The 24,606-nt window shown below is 52.3% G+C and overlaps 1 protein-coding gene across 4 annotated transcripts in view; it reads right to left on the minus strand.

Annotated features, from left to right (window-relative positions):
- The window catches only part of RRBP1 (ribosome binding protein 1), a 68,943-nt gene that overhangs the window by 21,563 nt on the left and 22,774 nt on the right, over positions 1-24,606 (minus strand). For all 4 annotated transcript variants that reach the window (XM_069496108.1, XM_069496107.1, XM_069496106.1 and 1 more), the window contains exons 2-6: positions 21,860-23,975; positions 7,877-8,025; positions 6,537-6,659; positions 1,210-1,362; positions 189-307 (exon numbers count right to left, since the gene is read on the minus strand). In XM_069496108.1, the coding sequence (XP_069352209.1) occupies positions 189-307; positions 1,210-1,362; positions 6,537-6,659; positions 7,877-8,025; positions 21,860-23,954 (2,639 nt within the window). In that variant the 5' untranslated portion in view covers positions 23,955-23,975. The remainder of the gene's footprint in view (positions 1-188; positions 308-1,209; positions 1,363-6,536; positions 6,660-7,876; positions 8,026-21,859; positions 23,976-24,606) is intronic.

The following is a 24,606-nucleotide window of genomic DNA, read 5'->3' on the forward strand; positions in this document are numbered from 1 at the left end:
AGGGAAGACGGAGGGTCAGGACGGGATGCTGCTCAGGGAGAGGGTGGAACTGCAGAGGCAGCCCTGTGCACACAAGTGCAGAGCCCAGACACGGCTGCTGCACCAGCTGCATCTGCTGTAGCCTCGTGGAGCCCTCCCTGGCTCTGGAGCCCCTGCCACTGTGTCCCAGTGGAAACACTCAAGCTTACTTGCTCTCCACCTGGCTTGTGGCCTGGTTCAGGGCGTCCCTCAGGATGGAGTTCTCCTGCTGCAGACGGGCCAGCTGAGTGTTGGGGCCGTTCTCCAGCTGCTCCTGAAGAGTCCGTATCTGAAAAGTCATTGACGAGGGCATCAGAGTGCTGCTCAGCCTTGTAAGAACTGATTTCCGGGTCAAGCTTAGCGAGGCCACAGCCCACAAGAGAAAACCCCCAGAAGGCTCCACCTTCTTCGCATGGATGGTGGGAGGATTCCATGAAACAAGAGGCCTGCAAATCACCCAGCTCTAGCATCAGGGGCTCAAGGCCAAGTGTGACCCCCAGGGACACAACTCTACCCCTTCTTACTGCTCATGGCCTACCCTTGGCCGAGCATTCAGTCCAGAGCCTTGACATGCTCTGTACACGTTGGCCCCCAAGGTCACATGGTTGACTGCTCCGAGATACAGTACACGACCACAAGCCACAGCCTATCACCATTTGAAGAAGCCTCATTTCCTCCCCTCTGACCTCCCATGGCACATCCTGAGACATGTGGTGGGGAGGAGGCCACGGCCCTGATGAGCAGGGCAGGTGCCAGAAGGTAAGAATCAGGCTCTGACTGAGGGCCAGTCTGGGCAGGTGGCCGCCTGGTGCTGGCCTCAAGCCCCGTGCTGGAGCCACATGACTACAGGCCTCTTGTCTTATGGGATCCTCCCAACCATGTGGGGAGGAGGAAACAGCATTACTCCAAGTTCACGTGGAGGCTGAGAACTTGACCCACAGGCACCCAGGAGTGGCCACTTGAGGCTAGGTGCTTCTGAACAAGTGGTCTTTAATATGCGTTTTACACCTTCCTGGTGACTAACATTAAACACACACACAATGGGCTGCCAGACACTGTCCAGCCAAATGCGACAGCCCGGCCCCTCCCAAAGCTAATCAGAGCCTGCAGACCCCTGTGGACATCCTCTCAAGCCCCTCCTCACGCCTCGCCACTGACCTCCCTGGCTCCTCAATCCTGGCCAGGACCCACCTTGCCCTGCAGCTGCTGCACCTCCTTCACGTGCTCCCGGTAGCTGGCCTGCATGCGCGTCTGCACAGCCGTGATCTCCTGCTCCCGTGCCACCAGCTGCTTTTTCACCTTGGCCTCCACGGCTGCCGCCTTGGCTTTTTCTGCAGCCATCTCCTGGGAGGAAAATAGAGAGCGCGGCTGGTCAGGCAGGTAGGGGTAAGAGCAGGAGCAGGAGTGGATCAGAGGGGACCAAGAGCATGACCAGGGAGGGGAGGGGGCCTGAGAGTAGAGCACAGACCCCGCCTGCCAGCTGAGTTCTCAGATCCACACCAGCCACAGCAGAAGCACTGAAACCAGGACTCCCCCAAAACCCCTGCTGGCCCTGGCCAGTATGGGCCTGATGTTAGGCCTTGACCACAGGGGAGGCACCAGACATAGCAGGAGCTGTGAAGACGTCACACTGTCCCTGGCTCTCCAGGGGCAATGGCTCAGTCCTGCTGTGATGACAAACCCCGGTCTGGCTCAGCTACCAATATCCAGGCCCTGGGGACGCCACTTCTACTCAAGTGTCTTTGTCAAGACTGAGAAGGTGGAGACCTTTGACGGCTAGGGTGGGGACAGCTGCCCATCCTGCCATGTCCGGGTCTCCGTGGGCAGTCGTTCTGTCCTCCACCTCAGCACAGGGGGACATCCACTATGGTCAATGACAGATGAACACAGGAAGCTGAGTCTAGGGACCCAGTGCCTCAGGCAGAGGCAGAGCACAGGGTGAGGAGGGCTGGCCATGGCCTGTGCATCCCAGAGCATGGCAATGGACAGAGGTCACGGGGAAGCGGGGGTGGCAACTTGAGAACAATCAGCACAATGAGCACCAGGGTGGGCACCCCCTGTCCAGTGGGCCTGTGGCCAGATCAGTCACCTGCCTGGTGTGAATACATACTGCAGACACCGCTGGCCTGGCAACCAAGGAGTCGAGGCCCTGCCCCTTCCCTGTCCTGGGCAGTGGGCCAGAGCACTGGGAAAATATTCACCCTCCCCAGACCAGGGCTGCCAGGGAAGCCCCAGGGAAGCCCATGCCAAAGGCAGACTGTCCTTCCTACCTGAGATGGGAGAGAACCCCAGGAAGGGGCTGGACTGGTTGGGTGGCCCCTGGGTGCCAGTACTATTGTTTGCCTGGCACTCCCTGGAACCCCCAGAACCCACCAGCCTCCCTTTTCAAAGGCAATCATCTTTTTGGCTGTGTCCAGGGTGAGAGACCCGCGGGCGCCTGCGGGTCCACTGCAATGATTAGCTACACGAGTGGGAGGGGTAGCTGACATGTGCGCCCACTCAGGGACAAGCACTGTCCCATTTAGTTTTCTCAGTAAGATGAGGATTATGATCCCCATTTCAAGCTGAGGTCACAGAACCTTGGTGGGGACATACTTATCCGAGGCGGGGGAGCAGCTCTAAGTGGGAGGGGTGGGGACTGTGCAAGCCCAAGAGGTCCAGAAGCGGAGGAAAAATGACACCCACTCCTCAGTCTGGGCCAGGAAGCCTCTAGGGAAGGAGACGGCAACTCAGCAGGGAATCCAGGGCTCCTCTGTGCTTCCTCCTCTAAAACACAGCCCTGCCAGCCCACTGCTGGCCAAACAGGTGTGGTGGGGATGGCAGAGGCCTCTAAAGGTCAACACAGCAGGAGGCCCTGCTCTCTGCCAGGTTTCCCATAAAACAGCCCCTTAAAATAGACGGTTCAGTCGTGGGAAGAAGAAACCAAAGTTCAGAGAGGCCCCGGTATTCCCACAGCCACCAAAATGGCAGGTGTGAGAGCCACACACAGGTCATCCTCCGCCCACCTCTGCACCTGGGGGACACTTTGCCCAGCTCTGGTGAGGCCCTGTGTAGTTCCAGGAATCCACGGGGCTCAGGGTATGCAGGTCCCTATCTCCTGGGGGTCAGGGCCCCAAGGCCACCATAATTCAATGGCATTTTCCCCCTTCCTTTGTCTCTGGGCTTTTTTATAAGGCAGAGAAAAGCCACCTTGTCCTCAGCGCATTTGTTTAGCTCTCTGTGGTTTCCTTTTCTTGGAAGAGCTCAGAATCCCAGGGTTCCTCAGGCAAATTCTTAATTCAGTTGCAAGGGTCAGACTTATTGCCTTGAAAAGCATTCCTGGTGGTGGCAGGTGGGGTGGGGGCTCCACCTGGGGCCCAGTCCTTTCTGCCTGGGCTGGGGATGAGGTTGGTAGCATCACTGGCACCTGGCTCAGAGACGACTGTTTGCTCTTTCTTCCGGGGACTGTTCCCTAGGCCTAGTGGGGCCTCACGTGGTGTCACCCTCCAGCCTCAAGCAAGGGCTGGCTAGCTGGCTCAGGCCTGGACAGGAAGTGGCCTCCACCAGGAAGGCCTGGCAACAGGAAGTCTTCCCATGGCCTCTACCCCAGAAGCACACCTGCCGAGGGTCCCAGAGGCCCTGGCACTCCTTAACCACGCTCTGATTCAGAGCCCACTCTCCTCCCAGACCCTCAAGCCCAAACATCAGACTGAACCCAGGATGGGTCTAGTCTGGAGCATGGCTTCAGGATAGAGGCCCTGGCAACTGGGTCCATGGTACCCAGGAGGACGATAGCTAGAAAGGTTTTCCAGAAGGATGTGCCTTCTTGGCTCATCACTGGAGCTCTGCCCGAACTCCTCAGACCCATGCGCCAGGCCTTGAGGACTCTCAGAGGGCCAGGATGGAGTCTTCAGGGGTGGCCGTGCCCATCGACTCCTACAGACCGTACCTGGACTTGTCCTTGAACCCAGCACTGCTGGGACTTCGCACACTCAGGAGGCACAGATCTGGCTGACCATCCTAACGTTCTCAGTGCATCCAGATCATGCCTTAAGCATCAGACCCCAATAGACAGAATTAAGCAAAACCCTCCTTTTCAACTACAAAGCTCCTCTCCAAGGACAAAGAAAGCATGGAAGGGACTAGAACACGAAACTCAGGTGCTATCAATCACATCTGTGGGGGATTAAGGTAAGACGAATGTCCACATTCTCAGTAATTCATTACCTCACATAATTTCCCTCAAATGTGTTGGACTGGGGGATGTGCCATAGAATGAAAGAAACATGTCAGCTCTGCTCAGCATTCTTAACAGAGAGCCACTGCGACCTAAAGTCCATAGATTCCAGAGGCAAATGCGTAAACTACATTTAACCATTTCCAAGAGGAAGACAAAAATGCCAGTGAAGGCTTCCTCTCAGCTGCCAGCCAGCCTGGGCCTCGGGGGCCCCTTGCTCCCAGGTGGCCTGCTCTGTTGGGCCAGGCCAGGCGGCCAGAGTATTTGCTCTCCAGGGCTCAGGCTAACAGGAGCCGGATGCAGAATGTGATGCCTAATTCTAACAGTGACCTCTACTCTGGAAGGCTCCTGAGGGAGACCAAATTGCATCTTCAATGATAAGAAGATTTCCAGACAGCCAAGCAGGGAACAGCATTTGAGGCCAAGGAAAGAGCAGGAGAGGCCCAGAGGAGGCAAGAAAGGGTGCGGCAAGGCGCTAAGGCCAGAGGGGGGCGGTTGGGTGAGGTGGTGCTTGGGCACATCTGGGTCTGAAGATCAGGAGCCACGGGAAGAGATTGAAGGGGGTCCCCAAAAGACCAGATCAGCATTTGAGCCCAAGAGGACCTCTGCGGGCTACAGGGAAGAGGATGTGGTTGGGGAGGGAGGGCTACGGCTGGACGCACCGTTAAACTCCTCGCCTGAGAGCCAAGGCCTGGTGCTCTTCAGGGAGCGCAAGCTGGGTAAAGAGACCCAAAGGCTGCCCTGCGCTCACAGCCGGGGAGACATTCTACTGCCCTAGCCTGGGGAGGGCTGGACCCGGTGGGGTGTCTGGGTTTTGGAAATTTGTGTCACACAGCCACTGTCGAGGAAGAGCTTGAGCACCCCGTGACCAGCACCAGGGGTCTCCTTCTGGAGGGGGAGTCCCTCCCCCTCAACCTGAGACCCAGCTGGCTCCTGGGGATCGGAGGGCTCCAATTTGAAGCACTTGCCGAGTTCTGTGGTGTAAATACTCTCTTGGCCTACACCTCACTCCCAGCGTGACATTCCTGAGCACAGTCACATGCACTGCACAATTGGCTCTTGTGAGCCAGGGCAAGTGGTTCCAGACACCCTGCATTTAAACAATAGCCCAGGACCACTCAAGAGAAGGTGTGTGTGGACACATCTTAGGAGGTAAGACAGAATCCCACAGAAGGCCACTGAGCTCTACGGAAGGCCCCTGAGGGTTGTCATCTTTTCTGCTCCCGAGCATAACATTTATGGAGTAAGCACCCATTTATGGAGTAAGCTTGTCTTTTGCTCCTGCCCCCACCCCCTTCCCCACGAACTTCGCATCTGGCTCAGAGCAGTGACCCTGAATTTAAGACAGAAAGTCAGCCTGCCTCATTTCCAATTCTTCGGGAACAGGCAGAGGGAGGAGCCCAGAGGAACGAATGTAGCCAAGATGTTGTCAGACTCCCCTCAGCCCAGGCCCTCTCCTGGCTTCCGCTGCCCGGGATAGAGGGCAAGAGCAGGCCTGCAGTGTGTGCAGGGCAAAGACGGCTCTCCCCTGGGTGCAACTAGCCCCATGGGGCCAGGATCCCTTGCCCTGTCCTTCTTCGGGGAAGGCTGGGGTCCCAGGACTGATTCTCAGAAACAAGAGAGGCAGGGAGAGAGCCCGTGAACTTGGCAGGGGAGAGCAGCCCCCTGTGCCACAGAATCTGATGCATCCTGCACAATAAGCCCAGCCCCATGCAGTGGAAAAACCAGCGCCACCAACTGTCACTCAGACAAATCTACCTGCCATGCTGTCAGCTGATGCTAAGGGGCCAGAGATTCCCTGCATATCCCTCCTCTGACATCAGGAAAAGAGAGCAAAGCAGCCCCTTCAGCCCCTTCCCACATGGTTTTGCCACAATTCCCAAGAAAACAAGCTTGGGTCAACTGTGCCCGTCCCCTATAAAGGTGGCCCATCGCATGGGACAGTCAGTGAAAGCCAGTTCTGGTCCATCCACATCACAAACTGAGGCCCCCAACACCCTGCTTAACTTCCCTGTGTTCTTAGAGCCATGAAGAAGGAAGCCACCAGCCCCGCAGAGCCACACAGGCTGCCGAGGGTGAGCTGCTGGCCCACAGGCTCCCCAGACGGCAGATGACCTGCAGTCACGTCACTTGTTGGTTTGATAACCAGCTCCATGCCAGGCAGGCCCGGAGCCATCTCAGGGCCGACCTCAGGATGCAATGATCCAGGGACAGCAATGGCCGTGGGCCCCGGGGGTGGGGGTCTTCGCAGGACAGGGGGCGAGAAGCTGCCTCCGCGCACATGTGCCTGCTCGGGCTGTACCTTATTGAGCTCCCGCAGCTTGCTCTTGGCCACAGCCGCGTCTTCCTGCTCTGTGGCTAGCAGCTTTTCTTTCTCTTCCAGCTGGCGTTTCAGAATTGCCACAGGGTCACCCTTCTGAGTGGCCTAGAAATGCCCACAGAGACTCGTTAATAGAAGGGAGGGACAGATGGGGCTCGTCCTCCTCCACCGCAGCCATGAGACAAGAGCTGAGCCCCAGCGTCTGATGAAGCAAGAACAGGGGCTGAGCCGAGTGGGCCCCACCAACTCTAGACTCTTGCTGGGAAAAGGTGGCCCTGCCTCAGCCCCTCAGCCCACAGGGCCCAGTGTGTGTAGGCACTGTTGGGGCCAAAGGCTATGGGTCCCTGGGGTCATGTTTAGGAATGTGGTGTGTCCAGCTCCTCTGAGGGGCAGTTGGCCGTCACTTCTGGCTTGGAGCCGACCCCTGAACCAGTGTCTACGGACTGTAGGCCGCTGGCTAGAACATGGAGGCCAGGCCAGGGGCAGTGTACTCTGGGGACAGAAGCCTGAGCTGAGCCAGGTCTCTCTCCTGGTCGTCCTGACCTCCTCTGGCCACTTACGGCCAGGAGACCCCCCAGTGCTCATCAAGCAGGTGCTCTCAGCACTGCTGAGATACGTATCACACCCCAGCAATGGCCAGGAGTAGAATAACTCCAGAGGCCTCAGGGCAGGAGTTCCCAGCCTGGCTCTCTGGACATAGCACAACATCTCTAACCACTAAATTCTCCAGCAAAATTACCCAGCATCCTGACTTTGGTTACAGAACAAATATGTGCCATGCAGTGCTTCTTGGGGACAGTTTGCTGGCCAGAGGCAATGGAGGGTAGAAGCGAGCCCCTGACCCTGCCCTACAGCGCAAGGGTTATCAGGGTGCTCATCACAGGTTCCCTCACACACCTTCCTTTCCACACTCACATGGCCACTGACCTGCTGGACCTCTGCGGCTGTGTTCTGCCCCCAGTACCCCCTGCAATGCAGAGCCCTGCCTCTGCCCCTAAGAGCCTTCCTGTCTCAGTAGCTGCACCACAGCTGGACTGGCAGAAGCCACAGCACTTGTAGGTGACCCATGTAGCCAGAGCCAGGTAGGGGGTATGTGGGGGGTGGGGGGGGCAGAGATTCTTCTGGGAAAGAGCAGAGAAGGCTGTTTTATGAATGTTCTCTGCTCTCTGTGGCCAGTCTAATGGGAATCTCCTGGGGGTGGGGGAAGGACCCAGGCAACCACTGCGGCTCACTGGGCTTGAGGGGGAGAGGAGGAGGAAGGACAAAACTGCCCTGGCCAGTGCAGCGGCCTCGGGATGTGGCCAGCGGGAGGGTGGGCCCACCTTATGCCAGGTGTCCTGAATGATGCCAGCCTTCTCAGACAGGATCTCGATGAGCCGCTGGGCCTCTCCCTCGTTGAACACCATGCTCCCAACCGTGGAGACCAGTGTCTTGTAGGGGAGGTAGAGAGGGCTGTCAGAATCTGGGGGCCCTGTGCAGCAGGAGAGAAGACGCAGAGACTCACACTCAAGCAAAAAAATGACAGACGTGACAACAAAGCCCATCACGCCAAGGAGAACTCTGCCAAGGAGAACTCTGTCGCACTGCCGGGGACACTGGCTGGGCACAGGGAGCGTGCTCTGCATGTCTCTTGCTCTTTCAGGGCACTGCAAAGTTGACTGAACAATGGGCCCTTGCACGATCCTCCTAACTTGCCCAAATAAAGTTTAAGCCTGGGCTAGGCTTAACATCCCTCCTCTTTTATCATCGAGATGACCCTGAGCGGAATTAAGCAAGGCATACTCTTCCCAAAGGTTTTTCCTTCCTTGTTTTTCCAGTAAATGCCTTGGTCTGATTCTTGCCCTGCATAGCAAGGTTCTCCCACTCACCCATGACCCTATGACCCTGATTGACCAGCAAATTCACAGTCCACCCACATACCCAGATGCCCACAGCCAGGCACCTGTGACCCCAGGAGGGCACAGAAGGCACGGGGGGGCTGCTTCCCCACACCTGGCTCAAACCCTCCATCTCTGAACCTCCCTGAATGAAGCTCAAGCAGTGACAGGCTGCGGGAGAGGGAAGCTGGGCTAGGTTCTTCCAGAACGGGCCTGTCCACTCGCCAGTCCGTGAGTGACATATCGCCTGGAGGACACAGAGCCATCTGCCAACGACCGTCACTTCTGAAAAACTAAAACTGCCAACCCCCTCCCACCTTGCACACAATTTTGCTCTCCTCGTGGCAAGAAAGGGTGAACTGAGACACCCCACCCAAATGTCTGGGCACTTCCTTCAGCTGGGGCCGGGATCTGCCCCACTGCTGAATCACAGGGTCAAGAATGAGCCGAAACAAAGAGCGCAGCCCAGCCTGCCGCGGCACCCTTTGCCAAGCCCACCTTGGGAAGACATGGATGGGGACGGTTTCCATAGCAACCCTGGATTCTCCGGCTTGTCACAATATTTACACTTACTAGTCACAATATTTTCATTACAAGTCAAAGCATTTAGCATGATACCTTACTAAGGGGAATGTGGGACGTGGGTGAGCTGGTTGCTATGAGCACCTTTATTTTACAGTAACTTCTTACCTCGGCAAAGCTGGAAAGAGATTAAAAATAACCACATCTACACAAGAAGGCCCAAGAGCTCGCGGGAGCCACAGAACTAAGTCCTGGGGGTGCATGCCCCTTCAGCCTTTCTTTGTATCGAAATATGTTTGTGTATATAAAATAATTTTAATGGTAAACTTATGCACACTAGAGAAAATTCTGAGCACAGCCAAGCCAAAAGAAAATAACCCCTCAGGAGGCTCCCTCTCGGGAGAAACCCGTACTGCCCCACAGCGGGTGCGCTCACAGCCAACACTTTCCAGGAAGAGGGACACCAACGGCTTGAAAGGCACCACTGGAGTCACAGACTGAGCAGGGCAGCTCCTTAGCCTGCGTCCGGCTGACGGCTACAGGACATTTTCCTCTCCTGGCTCAGAAAGGTCTGCTCCTGCACCATCCGATGCGCTGGCCACCAGCCACATGTAGCTACTGAGGACCTGCAACGTGGCTAGTGTGACTTGAGACGTGCTACAAGTGGAAAGTACACACGGGATTTCAAAGACTTGGTATGAAAAAAAATAAAATACCTGTAATAATTTTACATGTTGACTGCATGCTGAAATAACATTTTGGATAAACCAGGTTAAATGAAATTTATCACTAAAATTCAGTCTATTTGTTTCTTGTCTGTCTTTTTTAATGTGGCTACCTAGGAACATTTAATCATACGTGTGGCTCACATGTGCAGCTCACATCGTATTTCTCCTAGACTGGCTGGTCTGCTCCTTTCTGGCCCTGGGGCCCCTCAAAGCACCCCCTGCTGAAATTCTGGCAGCCCCGTCCCTGCAGAGGCCCAAGGGTGATCGAGGGTCTAGCGTCTCTGGAACTCACTCCTTGAAGACCCCCCACTGCACGGCAAGGAGGGAAAATATCTGGACAATGCGGTTGGAGGACCCTTCGCTAGTGAAGGAAGTATCCTCTGCTACTCCTACACAGGCGTCAGCCTGGCCACACGGACCCTCCTGCATGCTGTCCACGGAGTGAGAGTACTCTGTGAGAGGGACACTCTAATAAACCTTTATTAAAACGTTCTAATGTAATTATTAATATATTAAATTTTATTAGATATTTTAATTAACAAAGTAATAAAAACTTGTACCAAGTGAAACAAACGCAAAGCTATGACAGCAAAATTTAACACTTTCCTCTGCGCTCTAGCCCCCTACAGAAACTTTCGCAGCCTTCTCCATGCTCATAAAACACTATCTTTTGCATTATTTTCAGAGAGCCATAACTTTACAAAACACTTCGCATTAAATCTTTTAGGTAAGAACCGTGCCATCTCTAGTCTCCCCAAATCAAGAGCAGTAAAGCTGAAAGAAAGAAGAAATGTACGCAGAAGTAGGAACCAAAGTTCCTGAGCCCGTGGAAGTTGCATTTAAATGTACTAATGAGAGCCTAATATGTGCTGCCACGTCACTCATGTCTCCAGCAAATACTTGAAGACTCCAGTAATCCTTGGTATTGTGAAATCTTAAGATACTAAAGTAAATCTGTCAAAGACTCAACTTCTAGACTTCAGAAAGACCACAGGGCAGTGAATCCTACATGACATCGGGATACTGAGGGGCTGCCCTGCCGACAACGCTTTGCCTGTTTTGATGGGTCTAAGTATCAGGAAGGGGCAGGCCCGGAGGCCTGGGGAGGAACAATGGGGCAGGACAGCACAGAGTACAGACGCGGCCAGTGTCTCATCGTGATGGCATCATTCAAAGCCCTGTCTGGCAGGGCATACAGTGATACCCCAGGGGCTAGAGACCCTACAAGGATAGGACAGGTGCTGTGACATGATCACAGTGGCCTGGGCTCAGAGGGCAGCCTCTCCTGAGCTGGGTGTCCCTGGGCATGTTACTGTACCGCCAGGTGATAGCTTCCGTAGGGGAATCTGGGCCAGAACCCTCAGGGCTGCTGGCTTGTCCAAGAGACTGGAAATGAGACTTCTATATACCATCTCCTCACCTTTAGTGCTGACAACTAACTCAATAGCAAATAAATAAATGAATAAAACCACTGTACAGATGAAAGAACAAATCTGTGGGCCAGGTCCAATGTGTAGTCACCTTTGTCCTTGGGTAAGCAAGGCCTCTGGAGCCAGGTGGCCTGGGCTGGAATCCCAGCTCAGTTCCTTCCCACTTGTGTGCCTTGGACAGGTGGCTTACCCTGCCCTTGCCTCTACTTCCTCACCCGTGGAATGGAGATGATAACTGTTCCTCCGTCATGGCCTGGCTGCAAAGATTAAGTTGCAACATGCTTGGAACAATGCCTGGCACAAGGCAAAGCACTGCAAAATAAATCAACAGGACCAGCCTTCCAGGCCTGGCCAAGGGAGAATCCCGGACCCTGCCCGCCCCCCCCCATCCCCTCAATAGAGCAACTCTGCTCTCTCTCTGCTCTCACCAGTGGAATGGAAAAGTCACACAAAGGTGGCCCTCGGAAGCTGGCCCCTCCAAGGACAAAACTGTCCAGGGAGATGGCTGCAACAGAGCACCACAGCCTGGGAACCCTCTTGCTCCTGCCTGGAGCCACTGTCCTCACTCGAAATGCTAAAGGGGCAGCGCTTTAGGTAGGAGGAGCCCTCTGCCTCCCAGGGATCTCAGCCAAGCAGCACACAGGCGCTCAGCTGAAGTGCATAACACCTCACATTTCAAAATGACTCTCCCTTCTGTGACCACACCGAAAAGCTTAATCACCTAAAATTAAACTTGTCTCACATGCGGCACTCAGGAGTCTCTTTTTCCCTCACTGTCGACCATGGGGTCCTTTAGAGAGACTTTTCTTTCTGCATAATTTCCAAGGTTCCCAATGGCCAGGTCTCAACCGGAGGACGAGGGGCTCAACCACCAGGGGACTCAAGAGACTCAGCGCCCCCCAGCATCCGGCCCCTGGAATGCTCCTGCACTGCTCACACCTGCTCACGCAGCCAACAGGGCGGGCGGCAGAACTGCCCCAGGAACTGCCTCTGGAGCCCGCAGAATTAGAAGGCCTCTCTCTCTTAATCGGAGGAGCCAGGTCCCTTCAGGGTCCTGCCCCGAGCTGGCAGGCAGTACCACCTCTAGAAACAAGGAGCTCTGGCCAACATCACTGCTGGCTTCTCCTTAACTGCACATTCCTGGACTGTGGCTGTGAGAGTCCTCTTGAGCCTGTGGGGAAAGCAACATTATGAGGCCCCTTGAAAAAACAAAGATCTACCAAAGGCACCAGGAGGCAAACCGTGACTCCTCCCATTCTCACTCCTTGCTCACCCGCCTGCAGCTGAGGCAGGATGTGTGCAAATGGCGACTCCCAGCCCAGCCCAGGCCATGGAGCCAGCCCTGGCCCCCCACCTCCTCCAACAGGATGTAGGCCAAGGGGGAGCGGCTACACTTGACTCCAACGCCACAGACAAGCACATCTGGAGCTTTAAGGGCACCGGAGGTAAGTACAAATAATGCCAAGAGCAACCCTATTCAGGGCCTTTTAATCAGGCCTTTTCCTTTGCTTGGAGGAAAAAGCAATCAACTTACTGGACTGGAAAGTTGGGCATTTGATGGTGTCTAACGGAATCTGAAAATAGCCTATAGACTGAGTGACTTTGTTTTCATCTTTAAACTTTTGTTTTTTCCCCCCAAATTTCAACAACAACAATTTTATACCCAGGGGGAAAATAACCCCACATCACATTTTTTAAAGAAAGACAATCCCTGGAGGACCTCTGGGCAAGAGGTTTCCTTGGGCTTCCCCAGCACACAGTTTAAATGACAATCAAGACTTTACCTAAAGCCTGTAGGAAAAAAAAGGGGATTTATAATCCTGGCTTCTGACCACAGCTGCCTGGGCAGTGAGTGACTTGAGCCACAACCCCGCTGTGTTCTCGAGTGGCTGATGGAGACTTCTGGAAGAGTGTCATCTAGCAGCTTCTCATACTGATACTTGGCTCACTTCCCTAGGGGATGTTTTTGTTCTTCTTTAAAAAAAGAAGAAAAGAAAAAGTTGGGTTTGAAGAACTTAACACAGAAAGTGAATAAAGGCTCAAAAGCCCCAGAGAGTTTTCTTCAGAGCTTCAGACCCTGAGAAACTGAGTTGAGTTCAAAAGAAAAAGTATCAGACTTGTTCTCAATGCACACTTCTCTGTGCCTCCTGGGGTGAGAAGGGCGAAGGGCACCTGCTGGGCAGCGCTAGGGCCCACTCTGCCATCTGCTGGCTGTGTGACTTCTGGGAAGTCTGAGCTCTGGTTTATGCTTTTGTAAAGCAGGTAAAAATACAAATCCACCTACAGAATTGTATGTGGGATCATCGCATGGAAAGGAGCTTCATAAATCGCACATCTGAACAGACACCTGTCTGAGGAGCACAGTGGTGTCACACTCCCTGGGGTAAGCAGCACCTGGCCTAGGGCAGGGAGGAAGGGGTGTTCCTACCACCAGGTCTAACAGTTTCAGATGAGGGTCCAATTATGCTATAGACACCTTGAATAAAGATTTCCTGGGAGGTTTTATAACTCTTGCCCACATGTCACAACCTCTGAGACCCCTGCCATTAGATTATAGGAACATGACTCTGGATTTTAGGTGGCATTTCCTATTGTGCATCTTGACCCAATCTGGCAGGGGCAGAATGCTGTGGTTCAGCCAGACTGTACACAACATGGGCTCACAGACACCCCCCCCACCCCACCCCGAGACACTGCCAGATTCCAGGATGTGGGAACCACCTTTAACTTTCCACCTTGCTTCAATTCACGAACACGTACCAGGTGCCTGTGTGCCAAGGCTGGGATGGGCACCAGCTTCCTCCTGGAGGCCTGAAAACTGGCCACTACCTTTCCTCAACCTAGTGCCCCCAGAAAGAGCAAGGCACTCCTTTCCACTGCTCAGAGGATGCTAAGAAACCTACAGTCACGCAAAGCTGCCCTGAAACACCCAGAAGGACATGAGGTCCATCAGCTTTGACAGAATGACGGCCTGTGTGTTTAACTTAGAGACAAACAATGGCGTTTTTGTTACTTCTCCATCAAAAAAAAAAAAAAAAAAAAAAATACATGTTATAGAAAAACTGGAAAATGTGGAAGAGTGAAAGGAAGATATTAAAATTCACTCATGATTCTACCTTCCAAAGGTGGCTTCTTTTTCCCGTGTAGACTTGTTTGTTTGACAATGCGGCAACAACGGGCCTCTTAAATGCCTGTTTCTGAGTGTTTTCTACCTCACGCAGTCGGCTGGGCTCTCCCAGGCCTTGAAACAATGATCTCCTGGCCCCAGAGTAAAACCGGCTTGCATCAGCAGACTGGGAGAGTGGACTGCATCCACCCACATCTAGTCCACAGTCCAAGAGAGAAGTGCCACCCCCTAAGGGCACCACCCTCTTCCATTAGGCAGAAAGGTCACAGGTCCTCGGGTAGGCTCTGGCCTCCCTGAGGGTGCAGCAAGAGCCCTGCATCCCTATACCCTCCTGAGTGAGGTGGTGGCAGAGTTCAGTTGGAAACGCCTGTGACTTGGTCTCAGCCTCACCCAGCAGCAACACTAAGTGAAGCACGCACCAGTTAAAAGCACTGTTCCAGAGCCCACACTAACTGTGGAGCCTCCAGAACGTACAAACTGTACTTCCCCAGTCTAGGTCTCTGGTCTATCAAGGCACAGGTCCACACTGTATGATCCAGACTCAATTCCGAGTGCTGGGATGGGACAGGTCTCCTGACACCATAACACCAAGATGCCAATTAGTACGCGATCAGTGCAGCTCAGGACTCAGGGTGGGAGGCAAAACGGCCTAATTCTACAGGCAAAGACTAAATGTGAGGCTCAAAATAGATAAAAAAAAAAAAAAAAAAAAAAAAACCTACCACCACCACATACACATACTTCCTGTGCAAGAAACCTGGCTTTCTTAATAGACCCTGTCCACAAGTGCTGAGTTACCTATCAGAGAACGAACCAGCTAGACAGCCTGGACGGTGCCTCAGCTGACAGCGGCCGAACACTGGGAAGCTTCAGTTCTGGGGAACTTCCACTCCTCTGAAACTCCATCCGTTCCCCCTTCACCCAACATTCAGAAAAGAATCTGTGCCTTTCATTTTACAAGCAAGTGTTTTCTCCTTATTCCATGCCTGGGTTTATAATTCCCCTGCCAAAGTTATAATCATTTCCATAGTAGCACAGCAGAACCACGTGAGCAGTGGTTAAGTCAGAAAACAATCGTGTGGGCCTCCCTCATCGTGAGTTGTGGAACGTTTTTGGAGAGCAATGCAGCACTGTCCTCCTAAATTAAAAACATACCCACCTTTTGACTTAGCAATGACATATCTAGGAATTTATAGAGACACGCAACAGTATGTGTACATCACTGCAGCATTAATTTTAGCTGCATAAAAACTGCACACTACTTAAATGTCATTTAAGTAAATTACGATACATTCATGCTAGGGAATATTATGCAGCTGAATGTGGCAGCTTTGCAGGTGCAATATGGAAAGATGTCACCAATACGCTGTTAAGCAAGGAGAGAAGTGCGCACAGCAGATTCCGGTTGCGGGTGCCCACATGACAGGCAGAGCGAATCCAGGGCCCCCTGGGAAGTGGGTGGTGATTAGGATGGAGCAGGAAGAAAGACTTTCAATTTTCACCTTCCGTGCTTCCATACTGTTTGAATTTTGTTTGCTAGAAACACATATTTACAGAATAATAAATTTTAAAAGGCAAGGATTAGGAAGGCAGGTGTTCCCTGTCAAATACAGTCACAGACAAGTGGTAAAAACCTGTCACTCGCCCCAATCTGCTCTTGTAGGAAAATCAGAGCAGAAGTTGAGGATAGCTCCAAACTGGGCCTGCAGAAGCATGTCCTGGGCCTGCCTCTGCACCTGCCAGGTTTCCCTCTGGAGCATCTGTCAGCATGGCCCCTGCTGGACTGACGAGGTGACAGGTAAAGCCCAGAAGACAGGAAACCACCCCAGTCCCTTGTGGACCCCAGCTCCAGTGCTGGTTTTGCTGCTTGTCTGTTGTGTGTGTGGTGGGCCAGCCTCCATGATATCCCCTGTAGCATCCCACGGTGACAGGAGGGACAACAGGCAGCTCACTCCATCCCATACTTAGGAAACAGCAACCAGAACAAGCGGAGCTGAGTATGACATCAACACAGGGCTGCACAGACACATCTGTTTTCACAGGGTGAAAACAAGGTGCCCCGGTGGTTACCTTCCTCCGAATGGGCCTGTTCAGAGCAGTGCCATGCAGAACTCTCCGTTCTGATGAAGATGTTCTAGCTCTGCAGTGTCTAAAAGGTAGACAGTCACATGTGACCACTGGGCACTTGGAATGTGGCCAGTACGACTGAGGAACTGAATGTTTAATTTATTTTTGATCGATTACAGTGATAATTTAAGTGGCTCATGTGACCAGTGGCTCCCAGAATGGACACCAGACCCCAGCCCTCTGCTGCCCACCATCAAAACCTCATGGCCTTGGAGCCCCCCCCCCCCCACCTAAGTTAAGGTCTCCTCCATGTGCTAGAGAGCTCCTCTCCTAGCCTGTTCCACACCAGGGATCCAGAACCCACGCCCCAGCATCTCCCTGATCCCCGCAGCTCGGTCATCAAGCCACCTCAACGCCTCACACCTCCAGGTGCCTGAGTTTCAGGATGCCCGGGACCAGTCAGCCCGCCTGGAGTTCTGGCCACAGTCCCCTCAGGTTGGGCACATGCGGCCCCCAGAGAACCTGGGGTGGGGTGGGCCCTGGACAGACAGAGCAGCTCAGCCCTGGCTGAGGGGCAAGGAGGCCACGGGCAGGCCGGGGCTGCCTGCAGCCTTTCCAAAGACAGGAACATGAGTTCTAACTGCACGAAACATTGAGGCTGGCTTCTCAGTCGTGCCTGCTCACTCAGCAGCACAGTCACAGCCACAAATGATAAACGTGAACCAGATGAATCCTGGAACACTACACTCTGTTTACAAGATGCAACTGCAAGGAAGTAGGAGACACATTCCACAAGCCACTGGTGAAAATCCTTGCCGTCAACTCATAGATCTGTGCCTCATACGTTCTGGCACCACAGCTCGTGGCCAACACAGCACTGTGGAAAATGAAGAAAATGAGGGAATGCTAGACATGGTGAGAATATTGCTGCAGATGACTAAGTTCCCGGAGTCGAGAACGGCCTTCAGGATGCAGATGGACAAGAATCTGAAGTGCACACACACATTCATGCTGGCCTCAGAAACCCAATCAAGGAAGACCCATACCAATGAGGACATTATTGGATACATACCAGCACAGAACACAGAAAAGTACACCATGCAATTAAAAAACAGTAACTCATGAACACATTCTTGCCTACTCTGGTTTGGCAATGGTCACATGGGGTCTGACCACTGCACTAAAGGACACAATAAAAGGACATGGTTCTCCACTTCAATTGCCACCCATGCAGCCTGAAAAGACACCTCCACGTCATGTATGCCCAACCTCCTCATGGCCCAGGGCCAGCAGCCTCCCTCCCCACCCTCCATGCAGCAAGCACCCAGCCTCTGTCATTCCAGATACCCAAAGTCCCCTGGCATACCGAGTGTAACCCCACTGCAGGGAGCTGAGGGTATTCCTGCACCCATCACAGGGATGATGGCAGCAGGAGCTGAGTTCTGAGCAACAAAAGCAAGAATCCTGAATGTTCCGTTTTGCACAGACACTGCTCCCCCAGTGAGAGGCTCTCCACCCGGGACCATGGAATTTCAGAAACATTAAGGATATGAAGGTTTTCTACGGATAAACTTAGAGCCTGACCAACATATACTACTGATTCTACAGAAAAGGAGTAGTACACTAAATACTTGTGCTTGTCAGCTGCGATTTCAACACCTGGAATTTCAGGCCCTGCCACCCAATCACGTGCATTTGCTAACAACTCCCCTCCGTGTTCACAAATGCCTCCTTTCATCTGTCCTGAGCTGATGCTGCTTGAGACTCATGAAGGGGTCTCTTCACTGTGGCGGGAGCTCTGGACCCAGTCAGCAAGCCCACCCTCCATTCTCAACAGTCCTGGGTTGCTATAAACGACCCTCACTCTCTTAGGTCTGTCTTCTGTGGCTCCTGCTCTTGGGTCCTTCTCTGCAAGTGACCCCAGAACCACCGAGATGAGCCTGCATGCAGAGGCCCAACATGCTGAGCTCCATGCTGGGAGTTCAGCAGGTGGGAGCAGGATTTCCCCGGTCCTGCCCTCCAGGTATCTTTCCGGGTTGTTTTAACATCTGGAATTAAGGAAGTGTCATTATTGCTTTATTTTTGGAATGGCGAATAGATTAAGATAAATATATCAAGACCCATTTTATGCCCCTAAAATAAAATACAAAGGTCATTAAATAAGAAGAGTTTTAATAGGAAATTCTCTACTTCAACAGCTCATTAGAATTCCTTCTAAACAGGCATTTCCAACCCCAGGGCATGCTGTTACAGCCACAAGATCCAGTGCCTTCTTCAGGCTTGCTTTTTGACTTTCGAAGGATAAAATATTATGACATTGAAGAAAATATTCAGAATACAACTGGATACTGAAGAAAATATTCAGAATACTCATTGTGGCATACTCCCTGAAGTTTTTCTTAAATACTGTTATCACTTATCTAATGTCTTTGTCTTCCACTGTTATCACCGTATCTAAAGAATTTGGTTATCTACTTTGTCAGTTAAAAGTCACACAATGACCACATCTTTGCATGCTACCATGACATCCTCACAACCACCGCTGTTAGTGGCTGCGCTGTGCCTTGCCGAGGCAGAATGCACTGAGGGACCTCACAGCCACTAACCCACAGACCTGGCTGCCACAGTTTGTACTGTTTCCTCACAGGAGAGCCACAGGAGTAAAAGAAAAACTACCAGCCCCTTTAATGCTCTTGATACATTATGCTAAATTGCTTTTCAAAAGGTCACACAATTTATAATACCACCACCTTTTTAAACCATATCCATGGTTTTCGGTTATAGTAATAGTTTTTAATAAAGCTTGTTATTTGTTTTAATGTGAATTTTAAAAACTGTTTACTAGTTATATGAAAACGTCTCCCTGAGTCCTTACTAACCCAGGTGTGGACCTGGAAGCGACAGTGTCAGCATGTCCTAGGGGCTGGTCAGAAAGGCAGAATCTCGGGTCCCAGCCCAGACCCGCTGAGTCAGAATCTTTATCCTAACAAGATCCCCAGGTGACCCGCTGCACACTGAAGTCTGAGAAGCACTGCAGGAGGGGACATCTCCAGGATCCTCTCGGAGTCTGGGGAGGGGGTGGCCTGCATTCCCCACACAGGGCCCTGAAGATGCTTTTACACACTAACCAGGGCAAACGGGGTTGAGATTACTCAGTGCAAATTCTGGAAGAGGAAAAATAAAGTTCAAGAAAGTACTTTTCCCAAGTTTCCAGACTCTCAGACACTCTGAAGATTAAAGAAATTTGCCTTTTGGGGTCATACTGGCAACACATGCTGTCCCGTGCCTTTGCCTTCCCACCTTGGTATGACAGCCCCACGTGGCTGGCTGTGTGGTCAAGCTTCCCCACGCTGGCCTCGGTGACTTCCTCTCATGGCAACCTCGGAGTAACCATCTTCCACCATATGGGCTGATCAATACTAATTTCTTTTAAAACTCAATCTATTTCATCCAAACTAAATCTTTATAGTGAGGTAAGTGCTTGGGAGTGGGGGTAAGGGTTCAAGTAGAATTTTCCAAATAATGAACATGTGAACCTGCTGCCCGAGATCATTCACTGAACATTTTTCCTTCCATACTGAAATACAATGTTTGTCTCATTCAAGTTCATAGGTGTGACACATGATTTCCGGGCCATTCTATTCCCTTGTCATTACAATAGTTGGGAATACGCTCATACATCAGACAGGACTGGTTTTCTATTAATAAAAGCCACTTAAAAAATCAGTTCAATATTCTTACCTATTTTTCCCTCAGATGGGACTTTGGAAATAATTTTGTCAGGATAGAGTGGAAAATCCCATTGAAAGTGTGACTGGTAGGCCACTAAGTAAACTTGAGAATTACTATCCTTTTATCTATAATATTTAATCTTCTTTATCCTAGAACACGGTATTTATTTTCTTAGTTGAAATTTTCTTTTTATCACCTCAGTCAAACTGTTGTGCAGGTTCACAGAGGTCACATGCAGGTCTCAATCCCTAACAAGGTGCTTGATTACCTGAAAATTAGGATAAGTTTGCCTTTATTATCATCACATTTCTATTTCACATCTTATTTCAAATGTCTAAAACCATACAAGGTAAGAACGACCATAGGACGCAGGAAGCTCTGGACATGCCTGATGTGGGGGAACCAGCTAACAGCCGGTTCTCAGCTCCCTTCCTGGCTTTGGCTTAAGCAGAACATCATGTTAAAGAAAGGGCAGTGTGCTACCCTCCAGCTTCTGGAAGTGGGGCTGAGGCTGAGTGTTTGGGTTTCCAAAGGGCTTTTGAAGCTGCCTGACCTGGTGGGGCCAGGCGGGCTGGTCCTTACTCCCAGCAGGAGCCCAAAGCTGCTCAACAGGGCTGGGACCCCTCACGTGGGGAAGGGTGCTGCTGCCTGAGCAAATGCCCTGTCAAAAGGAGGAGGAGCAAATCTGAGAAAAGGCAATACAGCCGGACAGAGCGGCAAACCAGGGAGACCTGGCTAAAAGCATAGGGACCTGTGTGACCCAGTGCATGTCCAAACACTTCAGACCCTCTAAGATACCTTTTGTCAAGACAAATGCAATTAATTTCCCAAATCACCTAATGACTATTTGAAGTCTTTAAAAAAAAAAGAAAAGAAAAGGAAAGGAAAGGAAAGGAAAAAGAAAAGATGAGTGAAATCAAATGAGTGATGAACAGGAAATAGGAACTTCTGGCCAGATTTCCATAGTAATATGCACTAAAAAGATATAGGCAATGCTCTTATTATCTAATATCTATGTATCTATTAAATTAAATAATATGTGTGTTAATGCTCTACAACACTTCATTAAATGACTGGGGTTGGGGCAGAGAACAGGGGAAAGTGGGGAAGGGAAATGCAATTGCTACTTAAAAACACTGTCTACCATTCTTCACTCAACAAGCACAGGTGAAGGAATAGAGCTACATAAAGCATCAAGTGAGGAAGAACACAGAACACGCTGACAGAATACAGACAGACAGTTAAGACAGACTTGCCAAGACATGGAAGTGTTCTAGACTGTGTGGTGGATGGAATTACTGTTCCTAATTTCTCACCTCTCCTTTCTCACATCACCTTGCAGACCCTCTGCCTGGAGACACAGTGGACTCCCAGTCTCTTGACTCAGGCTCAGTCATATGAATTGCCCCAGCCAATGGGATGCTGGATTGAAAAGCACCTGCTTGAAATGCCCTTTTGTGTCTCTTCTGTAACCATGAGAAGGGCCTCTGCCCTGCAGGGCACCAGAAGGAACACATGCAGAACACACCTGAGCTCAACCTGTAGCAAGGTAGTCAACCCACCAACCCAGTCAAACCACAACTTGAAGCAAAGCTACCAGGCAAGTCAACCCAGTCCTGCCAACCTGCAGACAACTCACAAAAGCACAAGCAAGACTAAATGACTGCTGTTGTAAGCCACTAATTTTTTTTTTTTGGAATGTTTGTTACATAGCCTTATTGTGGCAAAAGCTGACTGATACAAGTGGCACCCCCAAAGAAAATCCACAAGTCATTTAAAGATAGCCTTTTCCTCCAAGCTCATAAAGAAATCAGTTACTTACCAGGATCACCTTTTTTCTTTGAACCAGACTTCTTCTTTGCAGGAGCCTCTTGCTTTGGTGTCTCCTGGCTCTGGACCATATCTGTATTTTTGCCCTGGATGGGAGGTGACTCTTTCTTTTTACCCTGATTAGCAGCCACATCCACCTTCTTGCCTTGGTTGGGGGACCCTTCTGCCTTTTTGCCCTGATTTGGTGTTCCCTCTGCCCTTTTGCCTTGACTGGGGACCCCCTCTGCTTTTTTCCCCTGGTTCGTAACACCCTCTACCTTCGTGCCCTGATTAGCAACTGAATCTGCCTTTCTGCCCTGGTTGGGGGCCCCATCTACCTTTTTGCCCCGGTTAGGACTCCCATCCGCCTTTTTGCCTTGGTTGGGACTCCCATCCACCTTTTTGCCCTGATTCTGACCCCCCTCAGCCTTTTTCCCCTGGTTGGGAACCCCTTCCACTTTTTTGCCCTGGTTCTGGGCCCCCTCGGCCTTCTTGCCCTGGTTCTGGGCCCCCTCGGCCTTCTTGCCCTGGTTCTGGGCCCCCTCGGCCTTCTTGCCCTGGTTCTGGGCCCCCTCGGCCTTCTTGCCCTGGTTCTGGGCCCCCTCGGCCTTCTTGCCCTGGTTCTGGGCCCCCTCGGCCTTCTTGCCCTGGTTCTGGGCCCCCTCGGCCTTCTTGCCCTGGTTCTGGGCCCCCTCGGCCTTCTTGCCCTGGTTCTGGGCCCCCTCGGCCTTCTTGCCCTGGTTCTGGGCCCCCTCGGCCTTCTTGCCCTGGTTCTGGGCCCCCTCGGCCTTCTTGCCCTGGTTCTGGGCGCCCTCGGCCTTCTTGCCCTGGTTCTGGGCCCCCTCGGCCTTCTTGCCCTGGTTCTGGGCGCCCTCGGCCTTCTTGCCCTGGTTCTGGGCGCCCTCGGCCTTCTTGCCCTGGTTCTGGGCCCCCTCGGCCTTCTTGCCCTGGTTCTGGGCCCCCTCGGCCTTCTTGCCCTGGTTCTGGGCGCCCTCGGCCTTCTTGCCCTGGTTCTGGGCCCCCTCGGCCTTCTTGCCCTGGTTCTGGGCCCCCTCGGCCTTCTTGCCCTGGTTCTGGGCCCCCTCGGCCTTCTTGCCCTGGTTCTGGGCCCCCTCGGCCTTCTTGCCCTGGTTCTGGGCCCCCTCGGCCTTCTTGCCCTGGTTCTGGGCCCCCTCGGCCTTCTTGCCCTGGTTCTGGGCCCCCTCGGCCTTCTTGCCCTGGTTCTGGGCCCCCTCGGCCTTCTTGCCCTGGTTCTGGGCGCCCTCGGCCTTCTTGCCCTGGTTCTGGGCCCCCTCGGCCTTCTTGCCCTGGTTCTGGGCGCCCTCGGCCTTCTTGCCCTGGTTCTGGGCCCCCTCGGCCTTCTTGCCCTGGTTCTGGGCGCCCTCGGCCTTCTTGCCCTGGTTCTGGGCCCCCTCGGCCTTCTTGCCCTGGTTCTGGGCCCCCTCGGCCTTCTTGCCCTGGTTCTGGGCCCCCTCGGCCTTCTTGCCCTGGTTCTGGGCACCCTCGGCCTTTTTGCCCTGAGCAGTGCCAGTGGCCGGGGTACTGGCCTTGGCACCCACTGGCGGCACAACCACCATGGGCACCTCCTTGGGAGAGGTTTCCAAGATGGTTCTTGAGGCAAGAACCTGGATGGAATTCACTACAGAACTGACTGCTGGTTCCACTTTTGCCACTTTTTTCTCCTTCTTCTTTTTGTCCTTAGGGGAGGAGACCAGCTTCTCCTGGGGCATGGCTGTAACTGTGGCAACAGGGGCAATGACCATGGGAGGCTGGACTGGGGTTGGAGCCACAGCCATGGCAGGTGCCCGCACTGGCTCTCTAAGGAGGACGGTCATGTTGGGTGCTAGCTCGTGGTCAGGTATCTTGCCGTTGGGTTTCTCTTCCTTTTTTTTGGTCTTCCCTTTCTTTTCCACTGTTCTCTCCTTCTTTTTCTTCTCTACTTTTTGGTGGTGAGTTTTTGCCATCTCCTTGCGCTGGTTGGCTAAAGCTTCTTCATATGATGTTTCCTTCATGGAGAAGGTCGACACCAGGAAGATGCCAATGGCAGAAACAACCATGAATCCGCCAAAGACCACAACCCCCAAGGTCTGACTGTCGTAAATGTCCATTCTGGCTTGCTTCCCTTTCACCTGCCAAATACATACACAGAGGTTACTTTTTGAAGAAACTGAGGCATTCAACAGTTTCCATCCCAACCCCTATCACCAAACTGAAGGGTCACAAATTCTTTCTTTCTAATAAATTCAGAGAAGCAGCAAACGCAGGCCCTTCCTGATGTCACATGTACTTACCTGCTCTTCTTTAGAAGTGACCAATTTTTATCCAAGACATGAGCAGTCCCCATGTCTGATAATGAAGCAACAGTGGAAAGATGGCAGAGTGCAGGTCTGTGCCTCTAGAACACAACACTCAGGAGATGCAGGAGCCAAGATCCCAAATCAAGATGTTTCCCACCGCAGGGGCCAAAGATGCATATGGGAACAAGCACAGGCCAGGGGAGAGACAATAGGGAGTGGTAGGGACTGTGGCAAAAATACCCCACCCAGAATTAGGGTGCAGGTGCCACCCAGCCAAAGCTGACTGCCATCAAAATGTAGCACTAAGTGGAGAGATCTTTTGATTTTTCATGTTAGGCTGGAAATCTTTTCTATTTCTTGTCTCAAAATAAAATTGATGGATTTGAAAAATGCCATGTAAGCCAAACCAGACACATCTGCAGGCTTTCGGTCAAGTGCAGGTTGGCCAGCAGGCCGACTCCTC

Source organism: Eulemur rufifrons, chromosome 20 (assembly GCF_041146395.1).
Source record: "Eulemur rufifrons isolate Redbay chromosome 20, OSU_ERuf_1, whole genome shotgun sequence".
Taxonomy (NCBI): Eukaryota; Metazoa; Chordata; class Mammalia; order Primates; family Lemuridae; genus Eulemur; species Eulemur rufifrons.